We start from the raw sequence: 26702 nt of genomic DNA, 5'->3' as shown, positions 1-26702 counted from the left end.
AAGAATGTACCGTATATACTTGAGTATAAGCCGACCCTAATATAAGCCGAGGCCCCTAATTTTACTCCAAAAACCCAGGAAAAGTTATTGACTCGACTATAAGCCTAGGGTGGGAAATACATCACCCCCCCATGTAATCATCCAGACCCCCATCATCATCCAGACCCCCGTCCTCATCCCCCCCCGTCATCACCCCCCCCCCCGTCATCATCCCCCCCCTTCATCATCACCGCCTGTCAATCCCTTCATCAGTGGTCTTCAACCTGCGGACCTCCAGATGTTGCAAAACTACAACTCCCAGCATGCCCGGACAGCCATCGGCTGTCCAGGCATGCTGGGAGTTGTAGTTTTTAAACCTCTGGAGGTCCGCAGGTTGAAGACCACTGCGGCCTTCGTCATCATCCCCCCCCCCCTTCATCATCACCGCCTGTCAATCCCTTCATCAGTGGTCTTCAACCTGCGGACCTCCAGAGGTTTCAAAACTACATGCTGGGTGTTGTAGTTTTGAAACCTCTGGAGGTCCGCAGGTTGAAGACCACTCCCCACTTTATTTTGTACTGACCTCCCCTCGGCGGGAAGTTAGAGTGAGCTGGTCTGGGCCATCTATGCTGCAGGGACCGTCCGGTGGGGAGGATTAGTCATTGTGGGTTGTGCATTTTCACCGGGGGGGCCTCTTCTCCGCGCTTCGGGGCCAGGCTAGTGACGTTGCCTTGACGACAACGCACAGGGACGTTGCGTATGAATGTCCCTGTGCATCGTTGTCAAGGCAACATCACACACCGGGCCCGAAGTGCAGAGAAGAGGCCTTCCCCCGGTGAAAATGGACAGCCCACAACGACTAATCCTCCCCACCGGATGGTCCCTGCAGCATAGATGGCCTGGACCAGCTCACCCTAACTTCCCGCCGAGGGGAGGTGAGTACAAAACAAAAGGAGGGGGGGGGGGGGGGCTTGATGATGACGAAGGCCGCAGTGGTCTTCAATCTGCGGACCTCCAGAGGTTTCAAAACTACAACACCCAGCATGCCCGGACAGCCGATGGCTGTCCGGACATGCTGGGAGTTGTAGTTTTGCAACATCTGGAGGTCCGAACGTTGAAGACCACTGATGAAGGGATTGACAGACGGAGAGTTCACTCGAGTATAAGCTGAGGGGGGTGTTTTCAGCACGAAAAATTGTGCTGAAAAACTCGGCTTATACTCGAGTATATACTGTATATACAAAATGAGGGGAGATAGGGTAGTACGAGACTTTAGAAGTAGCACGACAAGCTTATCTGTTTACCTAACACTGAGAGTTACAGAAAAGACATGACTAATGCTAATAGGCTGGTTGCATAGCTCCCATTAAATCAATGGGAGTTACACAAGTTGCATAAAACAGCTGCCGTGGCTGTTAGGCTTCCCAACCACCTCCTGCAGCCACTAGAAAGTGCAGTGGTGGTGATGGGTTTAGGGAGCCTTGTTCTCAGATGGGAGCAATTCTTTAGGGATCATTTGAGAAACACAATAATAAAATACCAGTGAAAGGAAACTAATAAATGCATTTTAGATAGATTTTCAGTAAGCAGGTACTCACTCTCATATATATTCTGTGTGTATCTTTAGATACAGTAGCAAGTTGTTCTAAATTATTGTCGAATTTATAGGTAGTCAATGAGATTGTGTTGACCGATTCCTTTAATAAAAAAAATAAATAAACAGTTAGTATCAAATAAAATATGACATTTATTTTGGAGGTGAATAAAAAAATTGTGGAATCACCATTGTACAATGTTCAGTTTAATGAACGCTCTATTGTGTTCTACTTGTGTCAGTTTATCACTTTTTCTGGTATAACATTCCTTATTCAGGAAGCTTGAAAAGCAGAAACACTGGTTCCGTGCTGACAGAGGAAAGCTGAATTAACAGCATTTTAATTATATTTTTATGACTCTTTTATTACAGTTATATTTGACTCAATAGCTTAGAAGATTCAATATGAATTACTCTAAATGGAAGTTAAACCAAATTAGTATATGTAATCAAAAAAGATAATTTTTATACTTTATTTGTCAATAAACATAAAAGAGAATAAATCTTTGAGAATTGCTAGGACATGAAAAAGACATTGCCAATAATACAGACATTTATGTTTGTAAAGCCCTTCAATAGATTCTTTTTTTTTTTTTTTTTTACAAATAAACTACTGTAGTAATATGGTTTACTGCAATGGAAATTCTCCTGCTATTTGTTAACATTAGGTTATAATGATTCTTAAATTTATAAGTTCTAAGCTGTTATTAAAATGGATCCCTCAGCTCTATAGGAGTCCAATCAGACAGGAGAGAGCACAGAGGAGTACTATCAGACAGGAGAGAGCACAGAGAAGTCCTATCAGACAGGAGAGAACACAGAGAAGTCCTATCAGACAAGAGAGAGCACAAAGGAGTACTATCAGATGTGAATGTGCACAGAAGAGTAGTATCAGACAGGAGAGAGCACAGAGGAGTCCTATCAGACAGGAGAGAGCACAGAGGAGTACTATCAGACAGGAGAGAGTACAGGGGAGTCCTATCAGACAGGAGAGCGCACAGAGTAGTACTATCAGACAGGAGAGAGAACAGAGGAGTACTTTAAGACAGGAGAGAGCACAGAGGAGTCCTATCAGATATGAGAGTGCACAGAGGAGTTCTATCAGACAGGAGAGAGCACAGAGCAGTCCTATCAGAGAGGAGAGAGAGCACAGAAAAGTGCTATCAGACAGGGGAGAGCACAGAGGAGTCCGATCAGACAGGAGAGAGCACAGAAGAGTCCTATTAGACAGGAGAGAGCACAAAGCAGTATAATCAGACAGGAGAGTGCACAGAGGAGTGCTATGAGACAGGAGAGAGCACAGAGCAGTCCTATCAGGCAGGAGAGAGCACAGAGGAGTGCTATCAGACAGGAGAGAGCACAGAGAAGTGCTATCAGACAGGGGAAAGCACAGAGGAGTCCTATCAGAAAGGAGAGAGCACAGAGGAGTACTATCAGACAGGAGAGAGCACAGAAAAGTGCTATCAGACAGGGGAAAGCACAGAGGAGTCCTATCAGACAGGAGAGCACAGAGGAGTCCTATCAGACAGAAGAGAGCACAGAGAAGTGCTATCAGACAGGAGAGAGCACAGAGGAGTCCTATAAGACAGCAGAGAGCACAGAAGAGACCTATCAGACAGGAGAGAGGACAGATGAGTGCTATGAGACAGGAGAGAGCACAGAGGAGTGCTATGAGACAGGAGAGAGCACAGAGGAGTATTATCAGACAGGAGAGAGCACAGAGGAGTGCTATCAGACAGGAGAGAGCACAGAGAAGTGCTAGCTCACCCCCACTTACTGGACTTTGTCCATGTCTGTGCTTAAGGCGCTGCATAGTGTCACTTAGCGCACAGCGCCATACATTTATGGCGCGGCTGTGACGCGAGCGCAATAGATTCATTCCCAGTGGGTTCTGGCAGCTGTCAGCCGGGGATCCGCCGGTAATGGCGGACATCAGCGATCATGCTGATGTCTGCCATTAACCCCTCAGATGCCGTGATCAATACAGATCACGGCATCTGCAGCAGTTCGGCCCTTGAAATGGCTGATTTCATCGCCCACGGGGATCAGATCAGCCAAGATGGCGGATGGAGGTCCCCTTCCGTCCGTCTTGCTTCCGTCCGTCTCCCGGGGTCTTCTGCACTGATCTGCCTTTCAGCAGACCAGAGCAGAAGATCGCCAATAATACTGATCAGTGCTATGCCCTATGCATAGCACTGAACAGTATTAGCAATCTAATGATTGCTATAAATAGTCCCCTATGGGTTCTAAAAGAGTGTAAAATATATGTAAAAACATTTTTTTTTTTTAAAAGCCCCTCCCCCAATAAAGTTTTAAATTACCCCTTTTTCCCATATTAATTCAAAAAAGCGTAAAAAAAACAGTAAATAATAAACATATTTGGTATTGCCGCATGCTTAATGTCCGAAATAAATATATAATGTTAATGATCCCGTATGGCGAACGGCGTAAACGTAAAAAAAAAAAAGTCAAAAATATCTGCTTTTTTGTCTCATCAAACTGCAATTTTTTTTTTATAGAAACCTTTCAAAAGTCACATATATGCAAATGTGGTACCAAAACAAACTAAACATTATGGCACAAAAAATTGGCACTCACACATCCCTGAATACGGAAAAATAAGAAAGCTAGAGGTGGTAAAAATAGGACAATTTTAAACATACTGATTTTGTTGAAAAAGTTTGAGATTTTTTTAACAGCAGTGCAATAATAGAAAAGTATGTAACCATGGGTACTGTGATATTGACCAAAAGAATAAAGAAAACATGTAATTTTTACCACAAAGTGTACAGCGCAAAAACAACCCCCCCCCCCCCCCCAATTTGCTAAATTATGATTTCCTTACACAAAAAATAATTTTTTGGGTTTACCATACATTTTAGGGTAAAATTAGTGATGTCATTAAAAAGTACATCAGGTCACGCAAAAAACAAGCTTTCATATGGGTCTGGGAATGAAAATATAAAAGAGTTATGAATTTCAGAATGCAGGGAGGAAGAAAAGAAAAGGCAAAAATAAGTCCTTAAGGTCAAAATGGGCTGTGTCCTTAAGGGGTTAAATTATACATTCAGAGTATAAGCTGATAAGAAGCTATTAGATGAATTTCTTGTATAAACATTTTTGCAATCTCATCAAAATTTTGTTGCAGATTGTAATATTTACTGTATTTCATCTCTAAACAATTCTCTTGTTGATAGTTTAAATGCTACTTTATTCAACAACACAGCAACGTGCATATTAAAATGATATTTTCTTGTAGCCTTTGGCAGTTCTAGAGCACATACACTCAGAAATAAGACTTGATTAAAATGTAACATACAGAGCTCTTAACTGCTTTCTCTTTGGAAATCCAATTTAAGCAGTGACTTTGCCATCATAAATATCACAAATTAAATTTCGGCTAGTTTGTTCCATCTGGACATCATCATCCAATGAACATCTATGGGCTTTAATTACATTTCTTGACAAAGTGATTGAGGAGAATATCAATATTTCTGTGATATAAAGAAAACAAAAACTGACCAGAAATTACAACTTTCTATTACAGCTGTATGTGTATGTCATTTGAGAAGACAAAACATAGAATAAAAACAAAGCAAAAAAAAAAAACAACAACAACATTATATTCCTAAAATATATTTGCAGCAGCCCCGAGGGAGTGTAGATGGAGCAACTGAGAAAGTGCTGGTGAGAATGCTGAAGGCTGTAGGCCCTTAGTTGTTTGTTTGTCTCACAACAGATGGAGGGCTTTCAACAAAACTCCCACAAACCTTATGCTGACACAAAGTAGTTGTAGGATAATATCTGTAGTTTCCCCAGGGTGCTCCCTGTGGGTATATGTCCTGGCTACTGGTGTCCTCTGCAATGTGTGTTAAGAGTGAGACACAGAGAGATAGCTTGGGAACAAATCACAGTTCACTTTACTGAATATCAGCAACTGAAGGGACACAAGGTATCTATCTTATTTTCTAGGATTATGGAGCTGGTCCTTCCTTTCGCCTTGAACTTGACACTAGTTCATAGTTGTTTTCTCCCTGGTGCAGGCTTTAAACTGTTTGGCTTGCAGTATCTATAGTAGTTACTTGTTCTACTTACTGTTCTTTATTGTCTCACTGGTACTTCAATTCCAAATGGCGGCTGGCAATTCCGTAGATTCATGACCAGGCCACACTGTACTAGGCCCTTTTCAGTGGTAATATGAAGCTATGCCCTACAGGTGAAACGTCACCTCTTCTCTCTCTCCTCCTGTACTCATATTAGGCTGGGACTGTGTAGTGGTTGTATTCTTAGAAGAAGCTCCATGCCCCATTCTTTCCTGCACTATACTCCTATCGCATCATCTCATATGAAAAGGTTATCCAACTGAACTCCACCTTCCTCTTACAGTTCCTAGCTGTGTTTTAGTATGTGCAGGTTAAACGGGTTGTTCGGTGAAATTTCTTATTTTTTCTATTAAGCCCAGCCTGCCTAATAAAATAATTAAAACGTTAATTCACCTTCCTCCGCTCCCTCATAGCTTTGGGTATCAGAACCCTCTGTCTATAGCTAGTCTCCGCTGACGGTCTGCTTCCTGGAGCCGGCTGGAGCTGTAGACATGACGTTACAATGCCACACAGCCAAATACTGGCTGCAGCAGTGTCCCACTGTAAACACTACGCTCCGCAGCTCCAGGGAAAGCAGTGTCACCGGCAGCAGACTAAGTGCCCTGATACTGGAGGCTACAAAGGAAACGAGGAAGGTGAGTTAAAATTTTTGTTATTTTATCGGACAGGCTAAATAAAGAGGAAAATAAAAACTTACACTGGACAACCCTTTTAACCTTTGCATAGCTCTCAGCCTTATCCAGTTTCAATTCGTTAACAAGATAAACAATAGAACATATGCATATAATACAAGGCAAACATGACATGGGGCGTAAAACAAATGACCAAAGTCTTGTAGGTGTCCCGGTGGGACACAGCATATGACTGTACTGAACGTATTGTTCCACGCACAGCCATTTTAGTTTTTTTGATTCCTGAGTAGGAAGTTGCCGCTGATGGTAGATATGCTACTGTATATACACTATAAAGCAAATGCCAACATTTCAGTTTTCAGATTTAGTAACTGTATTTGAAAGGAAGGCAACCTGTACCTTTATATGTGTTGTCATGTTTTCCAGGTGTGACATATAACCATGGGGCACTGCAACAATTCCAGTGAAGTTTAGAGAAAAAATAGACCGATGCAAATCATCCAGATTGTCTAGTAGAGGTCCTGTGCAGTCATCATCACATGCTGGGGAAGACAGTGGAAAAGGAGCTATAATCATGTAACATCCAGAGAAAGTGTAAAGTAGAGTTTTTTACAACCACAACACTAGGGATGTCTACTAATTCCCCTACCAGTGAGCTGTTTTTATATCCTTGTGCTCACTGGGGAAGATTTATCAAAACGGGTGCAAACGTGCGTTGACTCACCTTAGACAGTATTTAAAGGGGTACTCTGGTGCTAAGACATCTTATCCCCTATCCAAAGGATAGGGGATAAGATGCCTGATCGCGCGAATCCCGCCGCTGGGGACCCCCGTGATCTTGCACGCAGCACCCCGTTACGGGGTGCTGCGTGCAAGATCACGGGGGTCCCCAGCGGCGGAACCCCCGCGATCAGGCATCTTATCCCCTATCCTTTGGATAGGGGATAAGATGTCTTAGCGCTGGAGTACCCCTGTAAGTGAGTGAGTGACTGAGCATTTACTGAGTGTCAAAGCTATTTTTGGTTTTAATCCTAGTCTAGATTATAACTAAACATTTACATATTAAAAGGTTTCAATCATGTCCCAACTTTTGCTTCTTACCTCCAGACTATAAAAATTTAGCTCTTGAATTCTAAAATTGTATGTGTGATTTTTTTCTATAGCTTGTACATAGTGTTGAGCACGAATATTCGTAATGCTAATTTTTTTTTGCAAATATGGTCAGTTTGCAATTTCATGAATATTTAGAATATAGTGCTATGTATTCGTAATGACGAATACCCTTTTTTTCTTTTTTTAAATGCAAATTTTTATGCAAATTTTCCATGTGAATTTTCGCATTGAAAAAAAAGTTAACGAAGATAGCGAATATGGGAATTTCTTGAACATAGGAAGAATAATCGTCAATATATTTGCGAAATATCGCAAATTCAAATATGGCCCCTGCCGCTCATCACTACTTCTACATACCAATCCCAACCTTTTTTCAGAATGTTATAGCTCAGCATTATGTTAACAAAGCCCCACCTGGACTTGATATTCTAGGTCATTACATACATTCCGCCTGTATCTATTGTCATAGTTTACTATACTTTCATAAGGTATCTTCCCACAGAAAATACAAGAAGCTTATTTGTTCTATTTTATAAAATGTAATTGTCAAGCCATACACTAACAATGAACAAACTTACATATGCACTGTTGGTCCAGCAGAATGTGTCTTACTTCACAAGTATCACAACGTAGTCCAGTTACCCCCGGTTTACAAGAGCACTGGCCAGTTATTCTATCACAATCATTATTCAATGAACCATTGGGATTGCAGTCACACAGCTCGCAGCTACCATCAGGCTCCATTGGATTGCCAAAGTAGCCAAGAGAACATCTGAAGGAAACAAAACAATACTTGAGTTACATAAAAAATGCCATGTCCTATGTAAACGCGAAAAGCATCAGGAAACTAAATACGAAAAAAGCATTTTAAATAAATTAAATGTATCTACTATTACACAGAAGTATAATAATGTCCATTTATGAGGCATCTACTCATTTAACATTAACTGCAGCTGTTGAGGACAAGGCCTTGTTTTCTTTGGGACTAGTACAGTACGTTTCACTATTTTGTGCTGAAGTCTCTCTAGAAGACCAACTCTTTCAAAAGAACAACCCCTTATCTACTGTATATTATTATATGTTGAGAAGATCACTCCCATATACCACATTTAAAGGGGTATTCCAGGAAAAAACTTTTTTATATATATGAACTGGCTCCAGAAAGTTAAACAGATTTGTAAATTACTTCTATTAAAAAATCTTAACTTCAGAAGCTCACAAGTACTGAAAGGATTAAGATTGTTCTTTTCTGTCTAAATCCTCTCTGATGACACATGTCTCGGGAAACACCCAGTTTAGAAGCAAATCCCCATAGCAAACCTCTTCTAAACAGGGCCTTTCCCGAGACAGGTGTCATCAGAGAGAACTTAGACCGAAAAGAACAACCTTAACTTCAGAAGCTCATAAGTACTGAAAGGATTAAGATTTTTTAATAGAAGTAGTTTACAAATCTGTTTAACTTTCTGGAGCCAGTTGATATATATAAAAACAAGTTTTTTTTCCTGGAATACCCCTTTAAATGTAATTTTGGGTGGTCTTCTCAAAGAGGTTTCACTATATTAAATTTTAGTACTATGAGCCAAAGAAAAACCTAATTCCACGAAGATTTTTTTTTTATCTTGTTCACTGGCTGAAAGTGTACGTGTCCTTATGAACATTTTTGACAAGTCCTAGACAGAAATATTTTGATTGGTCAGGGTCTGAGGGTTCAGAACCTGAGTGATTACTAAAACGAGTGGGTGGAGACAGAGAGCTGGGGGAAAATGCGCTAAGCATGAATTTTTACCTGCTTTATCTACTCAGACCGCAATCTTTTGATCTGTCTCTCTCTGATGATAGTGCCCATTGAAATGATGGATATCTTCTTTTAATGCCTTAAAGGGGTATTCCAGGCAAAAACTTTTTTTATATATCAACCGGCTCCGGGAAGTTAAACAGATTTGTAAATTACTTCTATTAAAAAATCTTAAACCTTCCAGTAGTTATTAGCTTCTGCAGTTTTCTGTCTAACTGCTCAATGATGATGTCACGTCCCGGGAGCTGTGCAGTTCCTATGGGGATATTCTCCCATCATGCACAGCTCCCGGGACGTGACATCATCATTGAGCAGTAAGACAGAAAACAACAACTCAACTTCAGAAGCTAATAACTATTGGAAGGATTAAGATTTTTTAATAGAAGTAATTTACAAATCTGTTTAATTTTCCAGAGCCAGTTGATATATAAAAAAAAGTTTTGGCCTGGAATACCCCTTTAAGGGCCCAGCCCATTTTCACCTTAAGGACCAGAACATTTTTTGCACATCTGACCACTGTCACTTTCAGCATTAATAACTCTGGGATGCTTTTACCTTTCATTCTGATTCCAAGATTTTTTTTTCGAGACATATTCTAATTTATGTAAGTGGTAAATTTTTGTCCATACTTGCATCATTTCTTGGGAAAAAATTCCAAAATGTGATGAAAAATTAGAATTTTTTTTAATTTTTTAATTTTGAAACTGTCTGCTTAGAAGGAAAATGGACATCCCAAATAAATGATATATTGATTCACATATACAATATTTCTACTTTATGTCTGCATCAAACAGGAGATATCGTTATATTAAATTATATACAATATATTATGTTTGCATCATAAAGTTGACATGTTTTTACTCAGAGGGCTTCATCAGAGGGCTTCAAAGTCCAGCAGCAATTTTCCAAATTTCCACAACATTTTCAAAATGTGAATTTTTCAGGGACCAGTTCAGTTTTGAAGGGCCTTCATATTAGAAATACCCCATAAATTACCCCATTATAAAAACTGTACTCCTCAAGGTATTCAGAAAGACATTTAGAAAGTATGTTAACCCTTTAGGTGTTTCACAGGAATAGCAGCAAAGTGAAGGAGAAAATGCAACATCTCCATTTTTTACACTAACATGTTCTTGTAGACCCAGTTTTTGAATTTTTACAAGGGGTAAAAGCAGAGAAATCACCCTCAAATTTGTACCCAATTTCTCTCGTGTAAGTAAATACCTAATATGTAGATGTGCTCTGTAGGTGCACTAAAGGGCTCAGAAGCGAAGGAGCGACAATGGGATTTTGGAGAGTGTTTTTCTGAAATGATTTTTGGGGGGCATGTCTTATTTAGAAAGCCCCTATGGAGCCAGAACAGCACAAAAAACACAAAAAAAAAAACACATGGCATACTATTTTGGAAACTACACCCCTCAAGGAACGTAACATGAGGTAAAGTGAGCCTTTACACAGGAGTTTGACAACTTTTTGTTAAAGTTGGATGTGTGAATGATTTTTTTTTTCACTAATATGCTGGTTTTCCCAAAATGTTACATCTTTTAAAGAGGAAATAGGAGAAGATGCCCCAAAAATTTGTAACCCATCTTTTCTGAGTATGGAAATACCCCATGTGCGGACGTCCAGTGCACTGCGGGCGCATTACATTGTAATTTGGAAAGCAAATGTTGCGAAATGGCTTTTGGCGGACATGTCCCCTATGAAGCCCCTATGGTGCCAGGACAGCAAAAAAAAAAACACCTGGCATACCATTTTGGAAACCACACCCCTCAAGGCACGTAACAAGGGGTACAGTGAACCTTAACACCCCACAGGGGTTTGACAAATTTCCACTAAAGTTGGATGTGAAAAGGAAAACTCAGATTTTTTTTAAACTGAAATGCTGGTGTTAGCCTACATTTTTAATTTTTACAAGGAGGAGAAATAGGAGAAAAAGCCTCCCAAAATTTGTAACACTATTTCTTCTGAGTAAGGAAATACCCCATATGTGGATGTAAAGTGCTCTGCGGGCGAACTACAATGCTCAGAAGAGAAGGAGCGCCATTGAGCTTTTGGAGAGAGAATTTGGTTGGAACAGAAGTCGGGGGCCATGTGCGTTTACAAAGCCCCCCCCGTGGTGCCAGAACAGTGCACCCCCCCCACATGTGACCCCATTTTGGAAACTACACCCCTCACAGAATTTAATAAGGGGTGCAATGAGCATTTAGACCCGACTGGCGTTTGACAGATCTTTGGAACAGTAGGCTGTGCAAATAAAAAATAAAATTTTTCATTTTCACACACCACTGTTCCAAAAATTTGTCAGACACCAGTGGGGTGTAAATGCTCATTGCACCCCTTATTAAATTATGTGAGGGGTGTAGTATTCAAAATGGGGTCACATATGGGGGGGTCGACTGTTCTGGCACACATGGCTTCAATTTCGAACATATTCTCTCTCCCAAAGCCCAATGCGCTCCTTCTCTTCTGAGCATTGTAGTTCTCCCGTAGAGCACTTTTTATTCACATATAGGGTATTTCCATTTTTTTTTTTTGGGGGGGGGGGGGCTTTTTTCCCCTATTTTCCCTTGTGAAAATGAAAAATGTAGGGTAACACCAGCATTTTAGTGAAATTTTACTTTTTCATTTTTACATCCAACTTTAACGAAAATTAGTGGGGTGTTAAGGCTCACTATACCCCTTGTTACGTTCCGTGAGGGGTGTAGTTTCCAAATTTGGGTCACATGTGGGTATTTATTGTTTTGCGTTTATGTCAGAACTGCTGTAAAATCAGCCACCCCTGTGCAAATCACCAATTTAGACCTCAAATGTACATGGTGTGCTCTCACTTCTGAGCCATGTTGTGCACACGCAGAGCACTTTGCGTCCACATATGGGGTATTTCCCTACTCGGGAGAAAGTACTTTTTTTACACTAACAGGCTGGTGCAGACCCCAACTTTACCTTTTCATAAGGGGTAGAAGGAGAAAAAGCCCCCCAAAATTTGTAACGCAATTTCTCCCAAGTACAGAAATACCCCATATATGGCACTAAACTGTTGCCTTGAAATATGACAGGGCTCCAAAGCAAGAGAGTGCCATGTGCATTTGAGGCCTAAATTGGGGATTTGCATTGACCACCAACATACCCTATGGTAGTGTTTCCCAAACAGGGTGTCTCCAGCTGTTGCAAAACTCCCAGCATCCCTTAACAGTCAGTGGCTGTCCGGCAATACTGAGAGTTGTTGATTTTCAACAGCTGGAGGCTCCGTTTTGGAAACAGTGCCGTACAAGACTTTTTTTTTTATTGGGGGGGGAGGGGGGTAACTGCGTAGGGGTATGTGTATATGTAGTGTTTTACTTTTTATTTTGTGTAGGTGTAGTGTAGTGTTTTTAGTGTACATTCACACAGGCTGGGGTTTACAGCGAATTTCCCGCTGGGAGTTTGAGCTGCGGCGGAAAATTAGCCACAGCTCAAACTTGCATGCTGAGAGTTGCAGTTAGTCAACAGCTGGAGACACACTAGTTGCAAAACACAGTTTGCTACTTAACTCAGTGTTTCACAACCAGTGTGCCTCCAGCTGTTGCAAAACAACAATTTCCAGCATGTACGGTCTGTCAGTGCATGCTGGGAGTTGTATTTTGCAACAGCTGGAGGCACACTGGTTGCGAAACACTGAGTTAGGTAACAAACTCTGTATTTCGCAACCAGTGTGCCTTCAGCTGTGGCAAAACTACAACTCTCAGCATGCATTGACAGCCGAAGGGCATCCTGGGAGCTGAAGTAATTCAAGAGCTGGAGGCACACTACTACATCGCCCAGCATGCCCTTTGGCTGATTGTGCATGCTGGTTGTTGCAGTTAAGCAACAACTGGAGGCACACTTTTTCACAGAAAAAAGTGCCTCCAGCTTTTTCATAACTACAAGCCCCAGCATGCACAAACAGCCAAAGGGCATGCTGGGAGTTGTAATTTTTTTCATCAGCTGTTGCAAAACTACAACTCCTAGCATGCCCTTTGCCTGTGCATGCTGGGAGTTTTTGCTTAGCAACAGCAGGAGGTGAACAGCTCACCTCCTGCTGTATCCTCCCACCACCACTGAGGACGCTGTTGCCGCCTGGTGACCTCCACTGACGCCGCCGACTCCAGGGACCCTTCACGTCGATGCCAGGGACCCCTGCCTGCCCTGATGGACAGTTAAGGGACCCCCGACTTGCCCGATCACCTCCCAGCAGGCTCGGTGATTGATCGGTCATCCGGACTGATCAATCATGCGATCGTGAGGTGGCAACCGTGCCATCTCACTCCTGCTGGTAAAGGGTTATAGGTGACACCACCTATCACCCTTTTTTTCTGGGTCACCGGAGACCCGACTGACCAGGAATCGCCGGCCTGAATTGACCTGTGATTTTGGGGGGGTCTCAGAACCCCCCCAGGGGTTTGCACGAGGTGCCTGCTAAATGATTTCAGCAGGCATCGTGGTCCGGTCCCCTCATGGCAAGCGGCGGGGACCGGAATTCCCACGGGCATACAGGTATGCCCTGGGTTCTTAAGTTCCAGGGCGTCAGGGCTTACCTGTACGCCCTGGGTCCTTAAGTGGTTAAAATGCATGTTTTATAGCACACCAAAAACCAAATATACAGGGATTTTTACAATCTATTATAAAACATGTTTTCTGAGTAGGATTGTGTATTGCAGCCTTACTTACCTGTAAGTGTAGTATATTATAGTTTGGATAGTATCTTTGTAACAGTATTAGGCTTCTTTCACACTGCTGTTTTAACATGGCAGTGCAACGCACATCAGGAGAGAATAGCGGGAGAAAAAATACATCATGCAACATCTTTTTTTCCGGCTACTCCTATTAAAAAACAATGGCGCCCGACGGACCCCATAATAATAAATGGGATTTGTCGGGACCCGTTGTTGCCATTTGTGCCCCGTCCGGATAATGGATGTTAAAGGCACAATTTTTTTTTTTAAAGAGCCTAACGGGCTACATTGATCCCCTGTTAAACCACCAATAAATTCACAGGAAAACATGTCAAGGCCAGGATCAGGCACTTGTTTTTTTTCTTTTGTGAATGTAGAAGGTGTTCCATCCCTCAGCACCCCAAGGGTTTGGGACAGTGCCGGCCTTAGGGGTGTGCGAGCTGTGCGGCTGCACAGGGCGCTATAGCAACAGGGGTGCCGGGCGACACAGCTCGCAGTGTAACAGGCCGGCCGAAGATGGGGAGAAGCCATAGGCGTGCGCACAGGGTGTGGTCAAGCCCGGGGGGGGGGAGGGGATCCGCGGCCACCACTTAGCAGCCCGCAGGGGCCCCCGTCACATTCTGGACATCCCTGTGTCACGAAAGAGCTTTTCGGGACACAAGGATGTCTCGTTACCTCTCTGTCGTCCCATGCGTGCGCCCATAGCAACAGCAGAGCGGAGCAGCGAGGAAGAGGACGCGCGCGCATGGTAAGTTTCCTGTATGTTGTACGTCATGTTCAGTGTTCCGACCACCACTCTTCCAGTCCCAGGACCTACTGCTATGGTCTATAGGCCATAGCAGTAGATCGTGACCCCGGAGTGGTGGTCGGAACACTGAAGTCGGGCAGTACACAGACATACAGCCTCCAGCCCTACACTGTATATGGCTGGAGGCTGTATGTCTGTGGGGGGACATACTGAACCTAATGTGGGGAACTATACTGCCAACCTAATGTGGAGAGCTATACTGCACCTAATGTGGAGAACTATACTGCACCTAATGTGGGGGAACTATACTGTACCTAATGTGGGGAACTATATGGCACCTAATGTGGGGGAACTATACTGCACCTAATGTGGAGAGCTATACTGCACCTAATGTGGGGGAACTATACTGCACCTAATGTGGGGGAACTGCACTGCCCCTAATGTGGGGAACTCTATGGCACCTAATGTGGAGGAACTATACTGCACCTAATGTGGGGAACTATACTGCACCTAATGTCCCCCACATTAGGTGCAGTACAGTTCCCCCACATTATTGCACCTATTGTGGGGGAATTGTACTGCCCCTAATGTGGGTGAACTGTACTGCACCTAATGTGGGGGAACTGTAATGCATACCTAATGTGGGGGAACTGTACTGCACCTAATGTGGGGAGCTATACTGCACCTAATGTGGAGAACTATACTGCACCCAATGTGGAGAGCTATACTGCACCTAATGTGGGGGAACTATACTGCACCTAATGTGGGGAACTATATGGCACCTAATGTGGGGGAACTATACTGCACCTAATGTGGGGGAACTGTACTGCCCCTAATGTGGGGGAACTGTACTGCACCTAATGTGGGGGAACTGTACTGTGTACCTAATGTGGGGGACTGTACTGCACATAATGTGGGGAGCTATACTGCACCTAATGTGGAGAACTATACTGCACCTAATGTGGGGAACTATATGGCACCTAATGTGGGGGAACTATACTGCACCTAATGTGGGGAACTATATGGCACCTAATGTGGGGGAACTATACTGAACCTAATGTGGGGAACTATAATGCACCTAATGTGGGGGAACTATACTGCACCTAATGTGGGGGAACTGCACTGCCCCTAATGTGTGGAACTATATGGCACCTAATGTGGAGGAACTATACTGCACCTAATGTGGGGAACTATACTGCACATAATGTCCCCCACATTAGGTGCAGTACAGTTCCCCCACATTATTGCACCTATTGTGGGGGAATTGTACTGCCCCTAATGTGGGTGAACTGTACTGCACCTAATGTGGGGGAACTGTACTGCATACCTAATGTGGGGGAACTGTAGTGCACCTAATGTGGGGAGCTATACTGCACCTAATGTGGAGAACTATACTGCACCCAATGTGGGGAACTATACTGCACCTAATGTGGGGACCTATACTGCAAACCTAATGTGGAGAGCTATACTGCACCTAATGTGGGGGAACTATACTGCACCTAATGTGGGGAACTATATGGCACCTAATGTGGGGGAACTATACTGCACCTAATATGGGGGAACTGTACGGCCCCTAATGTGGGGGAACTGTACTGCACCTAATGAGGGGGAACTGTACTGTGTACCTAATGTGGGGGACTGTAATGCACATAATGTGTGGAGCTATACTGCCCCTAATGTGGAGAACTATACTGCACCTAATGTGGGGAACTATATGGCACCTAATGTGGGGGAACTATACTGCACCTAATGTGGGGAACTATATGGCACCTAATGTGGGGGAACTATACTGAACCTAATGTGGGGAACTATAATGCACCTAATGTGGGGGAACTATACTGCACCTAATGTGGGGGAACTATACTGCACCTAATGTGGAGAGCTATACTGCACCTAATGTGGGGGAACTATACTGCATCTGATCAAGGGGGGCAGGGGACTGGTGAAGGGGGACATGGGACTGATTGCAGGGGCAGGGGACTGATTAAATATAAAAAAAAATATTTGTTACAAAGATTTTTTTTCCTCTTTGTGTATGTTTATGGGTTAATGGGGGGGGGGGCTATACTATACTGCACCTAATGTGGGGGAATTATACTGCACCTAATGTGGGGGAACTGCACTGCCCCTAATGTGGGGAACTATATGGCACCTAATGTGGAAGAACTATACTGCACCTAATGTGGGGAACTATACTGCACCTAATGTCCCCCACATTAGGTGCAGTACAGTTCCCCCACATTATTGCACCTGTTGTGGGGGAATTGCACTGCCCCTAATGTGGGTGAACTGTATTGCACCTAATGTGGGGGAACTGTACTGCATACCTAATGTGGGGGAACTGTACTGCACCTAATGTGGGGAGCTATACTGCACCTAATGTGGAGAACTATATTGCACCCAATGTGGGGAACTATACTGCACCTAATGTGGGGACCTATACTGCCAACCTAATGTGGAGACCTATACTGCACCTAATGTGGGGGAACTATACTGCACCTAATGTGGGGAACTACCGTATATGGCACCTAATGTGGGGGAACTATACTGCACCTAATGTGGGGGAACTGTACTGCCCCTAATGTGGGGGAACTGTACTGCACCTAATGTGGGGGAACTGTACTGTGTACCTAATGTGAGGGACTGTACTGCACATAATGTGGGGAACTATATGGCACCTAATGTGGGGGAACTATACTGCACCTAATGTGGGGAACTATATGGCACCTAATGTGGAGGAACTATACTGCACCTAATGTGGGGAACTATATGGCACCTAATGTGGGGGAACTATACTGAACCTAATGTGGGGAACTATAATGCACCTAATGTGGGGGAACTATACTGCACCTAATGTGGGGGAACTATACTGCACCTAATGTGGGGGAACTATACTGCACCTAATGTGGGGGAACTATACTGCACAGAGCTATACTGCACCTAATGTGGGGGAACTATACTGCATCTGATCAAGGGGGGCAGGGGACTGGTGAAGGGGGACATGGAACTGATTGCAGGGGCAGGGGACTGATTAAATATAAAAAAATATATATTTGTTACAAAGATTTTTTTTCCTCTTTGTGTATATTTATGGGTTAATGGGGGGAGGGGGGGGGGGGGAGCGCCACAAGGTTAGCTCGCACAGGGCGCCTGAAGACCTAAGGCCGGCCCTGGTTTGGGAATACTTCTCTGACACTTGGCACCAGAGAATAAAAGCCTTTTTATACATATTGGAACATATATACTGTATGAAAGGTAGCATGTGCCTGCCCTAACAGCTATCTAACAGTGTCAGCCGTATGGAAAGCAATTTGACAGATTCCCTGTACTTATTTGGGCGCGGATTTTCACTTCAGGTAGTTAGCACCAACGCTATGTAAGAATTATACAAGCACATTGCACTTCACGTCCTCATTCCAATGTTAAAGGGGTACTCCGTCCCTAGACATCTTATCCCCTATCCAAGATGTCTGGCAGTCGCCACGCCTGCTCCCATAGACTTGCATTGAGGGGGCGTGGTGTGACATCACAAGGGGCGTGGTTGTGACATCAGAGTACCCCTTTAAATAAATAAAACAGTTAAAGGGGCCTCCTTACTTTTACTAAATTATTGTAATATAACAAGAAAATGAGAGACAATAGGAGACCACAGAGAAAATAGTGTGTAATAGTTAGCCCGAATGTGTTTTCTCAACAGTAAGAGAAACTTTATGAATAACCTTGTCATTTTTTGGGTAGCAGCCAGAGGTCTAATGACATATCCATGGGTGTCCATTCTCAGCAAGGAAATAAGATTTATCACAGCCAAGGCTAACATTCAATTCTTGTCCAGAAATATTTGTATCCGTATGACAAGCTAAAGCGAATTACTTAGTTAAGATGATACATACTGTTCACAGTGTCTTCCCTCATATCCAGGCAGACAGGCATCACAACGGAAATCATGGCTTCCTTCAAGCACACAGGTTGGACTAAAACTAAAAGAAAAACAAGAAAAGATTAAAGAAATATGGCCATATGAAAGACTGAGGAAAATATGGCAAGGCTCACAGTGTAAAGTTTATGACTGTGTAGAAGGCTAGGCAGTAAAGATGGAAGCCTCCATGATTACTATAATAAAACACTGTTTTCTCCAGGATCCGACGTGTATATTGTTGCTGCATGCCATAAAATAGCAGGCAAGACAGTTTTTACAACTAAGAAATCAGTTTATAGGATTCATTATAATATACCGTATTTTTCGCCCTATAGGACGCTCCGGCATATAAGACGCACCCAATTTTAACCCCTTAAGGACCGGGGGGGGGGTTCAGTTTTTGCATTTTCGTTTTTTGCTCCTTGCCTTTAAAAAATCATAACTCTTTCAATTTTGCACCTAAAAATCCATATGATTGCTTATTTTTTGCGCCACCAATTCTACTTTGTAATTACGTCAGTCATTTTGCCCAAAAATCTACGGTGAAACGGAAAAAAAAATCATTGTGCGACAAAATTGAAAAAAATACGGCATTTTGTAACTTTTGGGGGCTTCCGTTTCTACGTAGTACATTTTTCGGTAAAAATGACACCTTATCTTTATTCTGTAGGTCCATACAATTAAGATGATACCCTACTTATATAGGTTTGATTTTGTCGGACTTCTGGAAAAAATCATAACTACATGCAGGAAAATTAATACGTTTAAAATTGTCATCTTCTGACCCCTATAACTTTTGTATTTTTCCGTGTATGGGGCGGTATGAGGGCTCATTTTTTGCGCCGTGATCTGAAGTTTTTAACGGTACCATTTTTGCATTGATAGGATTTATTGATCGCTTTTTATTCATTTTTAAACGATATAAAAAGTGACCAAAAATGAACAATTTTTTTGCGCGTACACCATTTACCGAGCGGTTTAATTAACAATATATTTTTATAATTCGGACATTTCCGCACGCGGTGATACCATATATGTTTATTTTTATTTACATTGTGTTTTTTTTTTATGGGAAAAGGGGGGTGATTCAAACTTTTAATAGGGGAGGAGTTAAATGATCTTTATTCACTTTTCTTTTTCACTTTTTTTTTGCAGTGTTATAGCTCCCATAGGGACCTATAACAATGCACACACTGATCTTTATCATTGATCACTGGTTTCTCATAGGAAACCAGTGATCGATGATTCTGCCGCTTGACTGCTCATGCCTGGATCTCATGCACTGAGCAATCATTCGGCGATCGGACAGCGAGGAGGCAGGTAGGGGCCCTCCCGCTGTCCTGTAAGCTGTTCGGGATGCCGCGATTTCGCCGCGGCTATCCCGAACAGCCCACTGAGTTAACCAGCATGCTTTCACTTTCGCTTTTAGCTTAAGTGTTAATAGCGTGCGGCACCGCGATCGGCGCTGCGCGCTATTAGCGGCAGGTCCCGGCTTCACTATGACGCCGACTCCCCCGTGATATGATGCGGTAACCCCGCGTTATATCACGGGAGCAGGACCAAGGACATACCGGTATGTCCTTGGTCCTTAAGGGGTTAAATAAGGAAAATATAGAATACAATGTAAAGTATAGGTGTTGGCCGTTGGCTGTCCGTGCATGCCAGGAGTTGTAGTTTTGCAACATCTGGAGGTCTGCAGGTTGAAGACCACTGGTATAGGAGGTAATACTCACGTGTCCCCGCCGCTCAGGACCCGTCACCGCTGCCCTGGATGTTGCCCTCCATCACTGTCGCCGGGTCTGCGGCGTGTCTCCGTAGCTCCGGAACGTCTTTGCTGCCCGGTATCCTCGCTCTCCATCGCCGCCTGCACGTCACTACGCACGCCGCTCCTATTGGATGACGGGGCAGCGTGCGCGACGACGTGATGACGACGAAGGAGAGCGCCGGCAATGCAGGGGATCTCGGCACGGAGCAGCCACCGAGGAGGCAGGTAAGGTCCCTCCCAATGCAGCCAGGTTAGTGTCACTTTCGCTTCAGACACGGCGGTCAGCTTTGATTGCCGCGTCTGAAGGGTTAATACAGGGCATCACCGCGATCAGTGATGTCCTGTATTAGCCGCGGGTCCCGGCCATTGATGGCCGCAGGGACCGCAGCGATAGGTGTGTATTCGCCGTATAAGACGCACCAACTTCCCCCCCCCCCCAGTTTTGGGAAAGAAAAAGTGCGTCTTATACGGCGAAAAATACGTATATGAAGCTCAGTGCGTGTGTGGGTGTATATGTATGTTCCAGCATCACTTGGAAAAGGCTGGAGATATTTCAATTGCTACATATGTTACTTATAGGTCAACTAAAGGAAACTCTAGGATAGTTAAATTAACCCTAACTCACCCTCATTAGCAATGGTTGGGGTTTTTGTCTAAAGTCCCATTCAAGTCGCACGGACTTCCGGTACCTTACACCACAATTTCTGCATCTCTCAAAAATATGCAGGAAATTTTTTTTTTTTTTAACAAAAACAATTCAAAATAACATAGAATACTGTGACACATATTAAATATTATTCAAATAGGAGTCTTCTCATTTACCTCTTTGAGTTGCCTTTAGGGCAGGCACACAGCGAACAATCTGAAATTGACCCAGATACTATGCCGTAGTAACCGGGGGCACAGACATGGCAGTTATATCCAGCAGTGTGGTCTCTACATCCCTGCAAAATGGGATTAAACATGAAGTCAATATTTTTAATGTAAAAGAAAGCAAAATATAGTACACTGACTAGTACTGTAGTAGAAGCAGAGTCAGGTATATCCAGCTCACCCCAAACTGTGCGCACGGACAGGACTAGGACTTGTCCATACATATGTAAAAGAAGGAAAATGTCCAGCGCACACACGTGTAAAGAAACTTCTTTTATTCGGTTGCCATAACAAGAAGTTCCTTTACACGTGTGTGCGCTGGACATTTTCCTTCTTTCACTGACTAGTAGTAGCATTTTTTTAATTACACTTTATTTTTTTTATTTTTTTTGCCAGTTTGATTGAGTTTTCAGTTCAGGTTCACCCTGTACTACATAGAAAAAGTGTTCTTACTTGTAAACTATCAAAAAGTATGACACTGGTAGAACCAAATGGTTTCCCCCAAGGTTTTGTAACCTGTTACCGAATGTCCTTTACACAAAGGTAATGAGTGTATAAGTAAATGGGTTTTTGACCTAATACAGACTGTACTTTCTATTTACTATTGCAAAATGTTCTTACTGCACCAACTCTTAGTACTGGAAACACAATGGGGGGCATTTACTAAGGGGTTTAGTCATTTTTTTCTGACTATTTTTGGCGCAAAATTGTCGCAATTGCGCCTACCCTATAAATTGTGCGACTTTCCCTAGCAAGAGCTAGAAAGTCAAAAAAAAATTTCCCGCTTAATTTACGCAAGTTTTCAGTTTTTACTTGCAGTGGTCAGGAATTTATTAACTGAGACAGTCGCAGTTGCGCAATAAACTGTCGCAACGGCCATAAAAATTGACTAAATTTACTCCAGCTCCAACATGGAGCAGGAAAAGCTACTGCCGCCCGGGCTCCGACATACTTTCTCCCCGCTACCCTCACTGCGCTACCGGGACACTGCAGTGATTTACATCCCCCCCCCTCTCACCTGCCAGCGCCACACAACTCCCATCTGTCTGCTGTTGCAAGACTACAAGTCCCAGCATGGCCTTACAGTGAGGACACGCTGGGAGTTGTAGTCTTGTAGCAGCGGGAGCTGAGCGGCGCGGGCGGGAGACAAGGGGGGGGGGGGGGTAGCGGGGAGGCCGTATGAGGAGCCCGGGCGGGAGACAAGGGGGGTAGCGGGGAGACCGTATGAGGAGCCCGGGCGGCTGCACTGTAATGTCAGCCCGGGCTCCTGCCCTGAGAGCCATAGGCTTTGGCTGTCAGGGCATGCTGGGTGTTGTAGTTTTGCAACAGCTGGAGGGCCACAGTTTGCAGACCACTGGTGTGTGGTCTGTAAACTGTAGTCCTCCAGCTGTTGCAAAACTAAACAGCTGAAGGGGACCGGCGAAGACGTTCACTTACCCTTCCGAGGCTCCAGCGACGATCGCTGACGGAGATCGTCGCGCGGCACTGTCGCGCGGCAGTGTCGTGCAGCGCTGGATCCTACGGAAGCCGGTAAGTTGCGCAAGCTTCCCAACCAGGGTGCCTCCAAATGTTGCAAGACTACAACTCCCAGCATGCCTGGACACCCTTTGGCTGTCCGGGCATGCTGGGAGTTGTAGTTTTGCAACAGCTGGAGGCACCCTTGCTGGGAAACACTGGCCTAAAACAGTGTTTCCCAACCAGGGTGCCTCCAGATGTTGCAAGACTACAACTCCCAGCATGCCTGGACAGCCATTGGCTGTCCGGGCATGCTGGGAGTTGTAGTTTTGCAACATCTGGAGGCACCCTGGTTGGGAAACACTGTTTTAGGCCAGTGTTTCCCAGCCAGGTTGCCTCCAGATGTTGCAAAACTACAACTCCCAGCATGCCTGGACAGTCAAAGGCTGTCCAGGCATGCTGGGAGTTGTAGTCTTGCAACATCTGGAGGCACCCTGGTTGGGAAACACTGGCCTAAAACAGTGTTTCCCAACCAGGGTGCCTCCAGATGTTGCAAAACTACAAGTCCCAGGTTGGGAAACACTGTGCCCGGCCTCCGCCCCACCTTACTGTAAGGGCATGCTGGGAGTTGTAGTCCTGCAGCTGGGGGCAGGGGACAAGCTTGTCACATTTATTATCACCTGCTCACACATCTCCTGCACCACACAACTACAACTCCCAGCATGTCCTTACTGTAAGGGCATGCTGGCAGTTGTAGTCGTTCGGGGCGGGAGATGTGTGAGCAGGTGATAATAAATGTACTAACCCATTTTTTTTGTTTTCTTCTCATTTCAGATCCGTTTATCCTGTGGACTCCTTCGGATTCGGTGGACTACTTCGATGACCAGCGTTTTTCTTTGTTTGATTTTAATAAAATGGTTAACGAGGGCTTGTGGGGGAGTGTTTTTTGTAATAAAAATTTTTTAAAACCTGTTGTGTTTTTTTCTTACTTTACTAGACAGGCTTAGTAGTGGAAGCTGTCTTATAGACAGAGTCCATTACTAACCTGGGCTTAGCATTAGCCACAAAAACAGCTAGTGCTAACCCCCTATTATTACCCCGGTACCCAACGCCACAGGGGTGCCGGGAAGAGCCGGTACCAACAGGCCTGGAGCATCAAAAATGGCGCTCCTGGGCCTAGGCGGTAACAGGCTGGTGTTATTTAGGCTGGGGAGGGCCAGTAACAATGGTCCTCGCCCACCCTGGGAACGTCAGGCTGTTACTGTTTGGTTGGTATTTGGCTGAGAATGAAAATAGGGGGGACCCTATGCGTTTTTTTTTTTTTTAAATAAATAATTAAATATATTAAAAAAACGCATAGGGTCCCCCTATTTTTATTCTCAACCAAATACCAACCAAACAGTAACAGCCTGACGTTACCAGGGTGGGCGAGGACCATTGTTACTGGCCCTCCCCAACCTAAATAACGCCAGCCTGTTACCGCCTAGGCCCAGGAGCGCCATTTTTGACGCTCCGGGCCTGTTGGTACCGGCTCTTACCGGCACCCCTGTGGTGTTGGGTACCGGGGTAATAATTGGGGGTTAGCGCTAGCTGTTTTTGTGGCTAACGCTAAGCCCGGCTTAGTAATGGACTCAGTCTATAAGACAGCTTCCACTACTAAGCCTGTCTAGTAAAGTAAAATAAAAATAAAACACAACAGGTTTTAAAAAAAATTTATTACAAAAAACACTCCCCCACAAGCCCTCGTTAACCATTTTATTAACATCAAGCAAAGAAAAACGCTGGTCATCGAAGTAGTCCACCGAATCCGAAGGAGTCCACAGGATACACAGATCTGTAGAAGAAGTAACCAAAAAAAAAAAAAGTGTAAGTACATTTAGGGAGAAAAAAACTGTGTTAAAAAAATGTAATAAACACACACACACACACACACACTAAACGCCGTTTACCACTTCTGAGCCATGACTACAATTTACAGTGATCCCTCAACTTACAATGGCCTCAACATACAATAGTTTCAACATACAATGGTTTTTTCTGGACCATCGTAAGTTGAAACCAGACTCAACATACAATGCTACAGACAGTCCAGATCTGTAAAACGTGTCAATGGCTGGAAGAACCAACCAATCAAAATGGGCATTCACTGGTAAAACCCCTGTATTACTGAAGTGTATGCACTGACTGGTATTACATGTTCTGTACACTTTACCTGTATCAGGGTTAGCTGCTCTTTTGGACACCAGGTGAGGGCAACTCCATTACTTGTTTTGGACATTGCCTGTACTGTACAGGACCCCTGAAGGAGCTCCTGTCCTCTACATAGACCAGTGTTTGCCAAGCAGGGTGGCCCCATTTTTTGCAAAACTACAACTCCCAGCATGCCCGGACAGCCTTTGGCTGTCCAGGCATGCTGGGAGTTATAGTTTTGCAACAGCTGGAGGCTCCCTGCTTGGGAAACACTGACATAGACAGTAATTTACAGCTCCCAGCAGATCTTTATTACTTTTATATGTAAGGATTTGCTTTATCTATATCAGTTATCTACTTATTTTTCTTTGTCACTTTTTCCTATTTTGGATGACATTTTGGTGCCTTTAGAACCAACTACCCTGTTTCCATAGAGTTATGGTCTCAACATACAATGGTTTCAACTTACAATGGTTTTCCTGGAACCAATTAATATTGTAACTTGAGGGACCACTGTAGTTATTGAATTATTTAGATGTGGTGAAAAAGCTAAAAAAAAACTCAAAAACAAAAGATCCAGAAGGAAACCTAGCAGCCAAACCTATTCAGACAGCAGGAAAAAGGAACAGACTATTTTTTCTACTACATGAAGTAAATTTCCCACTTTTGCCTATGTGTGCCAAATTTATTAATGCCGTGCAACAATTTAGTAAATTTGTCGCACATAGTCAAAAATGAAGTAGAAAAAAACAGGGTAAAAACCAGACTACATAGTAAAAGATTAGTAAATGCCCCCCAATGTAGGTTATGACTTAGGGTCTGTTCATACTGTGGAAATTCAGTGAGGAATTTCCACAGTGGATCCACAATCTTCCTGCATGGAGCAGAAATGATCCGGATTTGCTGCTTATGTCCATGGCAATCTGCCGCAGACATCAAGGCTATCCCACTGACAGACAGGGCCTATCTGGACCTTTCTTAAAGGGGTATTCCAGGAAAAATGCTTTTTTTTTTTTTTTTTCAACTGGTTCCAAAAAGTTAAACAGATTTGTAAATTACTTCTATTAAAAAATCTTAATCCTTTCAATAATTATCATCTGCTGAAGTTGAGTTGTTCTTTTCTGTCTGGCAACAGTGCTCTCTGTTGACATCTCTGCTTGTCTCGGGAACTGCACAGAGTAGAAGAGGTTTGCTATGGGGATTTGCTTCTAAACTGGGCGGAACCCGAGACAGGTGTCATCAGAGAGCACTTAGACAGAAAAGAATAACTCAACTTCAGCAGCTCATAAGTACTGAAAGGATTCATATTTTTTATAGAAGTAATTTACAAATCTGTTTAACTTTCTGGAGCCAGTTGATACATAAAAAAAAGTGTTTTCCTGGATAACCCCTTTAACTTGCGGGGACTTCTGTGTGAACAGAACAGCAGAATCCCATTGAGATCAATGGGAGGCTGTTTCAAACGAACTCTGCATGAAATGTCCATAGTGTGAACAAGCCCTTTTACCTTAAAATGTGTCCAGTTATGAGTTAATTTCATGTATTTCTTCAAGGCCTTATTCAGGGTGTGTTACCAGTATACAGTTATAATTTTGACAGTATACAAACTCTGAGACTCACGGGCATTTATCCTTGTAGTGTGAGTGAAGCATTTTTTACACCTTTTTGCTGGTAATGTGTAGGAGAACCAAATTTATTAAATGGTCAGAGAGCATTTGATAAATTTTGTGCAGGTCACATTTTCTGAAATTTCTCTCTTCACATACACCAAGAAGCTAAGCTAAGTCTGGGCTGGTGTAGTTTTAGAGACTTTTCAGTGGCTTTGCGCCTTTTTTGCGCCTTTTC

The 26702-nt window shown here is 43.5% G+C and overlaps 1 protein-coding gene across 1 annotated transcript in view; it reads right to left on the bottom strand.

The window, feature by feature from the left end:
* The window catches only part of LAMA1 (laminin subunit alpha 1), a 197171-nt gene that overhangs the window by 64618 nt on the left and 105851 nt on the right, over nucleotides 1-26702 (bottom strand). The window contains exons 30-34 of the mRNA XM_056521606.1: nucleotides 21162-21283; nucleotides 18549-18635; nucleotides 8000-8193; nucleotides 6708-6850; nucleotides 1578-1676 (exon numbers count right to left, since the gene is read on the bottom strand). Coding sequence (XP_056377581.1) covers nucleotides 1578-1676; nucleotides 6708-6850; nucleotides 8000-8193; nucleotides 18549-18635; nucleotides 21162-21283 — 645 coding nt within the window. The remainder of the gene's footprint in view (nucleotides 1-1577; nucleotides 1677-6707; nucleotides 6851-7999; nucleotides 8194-18548; nucleotides 18636-21161; nucleotides 21284-26702) is intronic.

Source organism: Hyla sarda, chromosome 5 (assembly GCF_029499605.1).
Source record: "Hyla sarda isolate aHylSar1 chromosome 5, aHylSar1.hap1, whole genome shotgun sequence".
NCBI lineage: Eukaryota > Metazoa > Chordata > Amphibia > Anura > Hylidae > Hyla > Hyla sarda.
The sequence above is the reverse complement of the archived record's forward strand: the minus strand, read 5'-3'. Positions and strand labels throughout refer to the sequence as shown.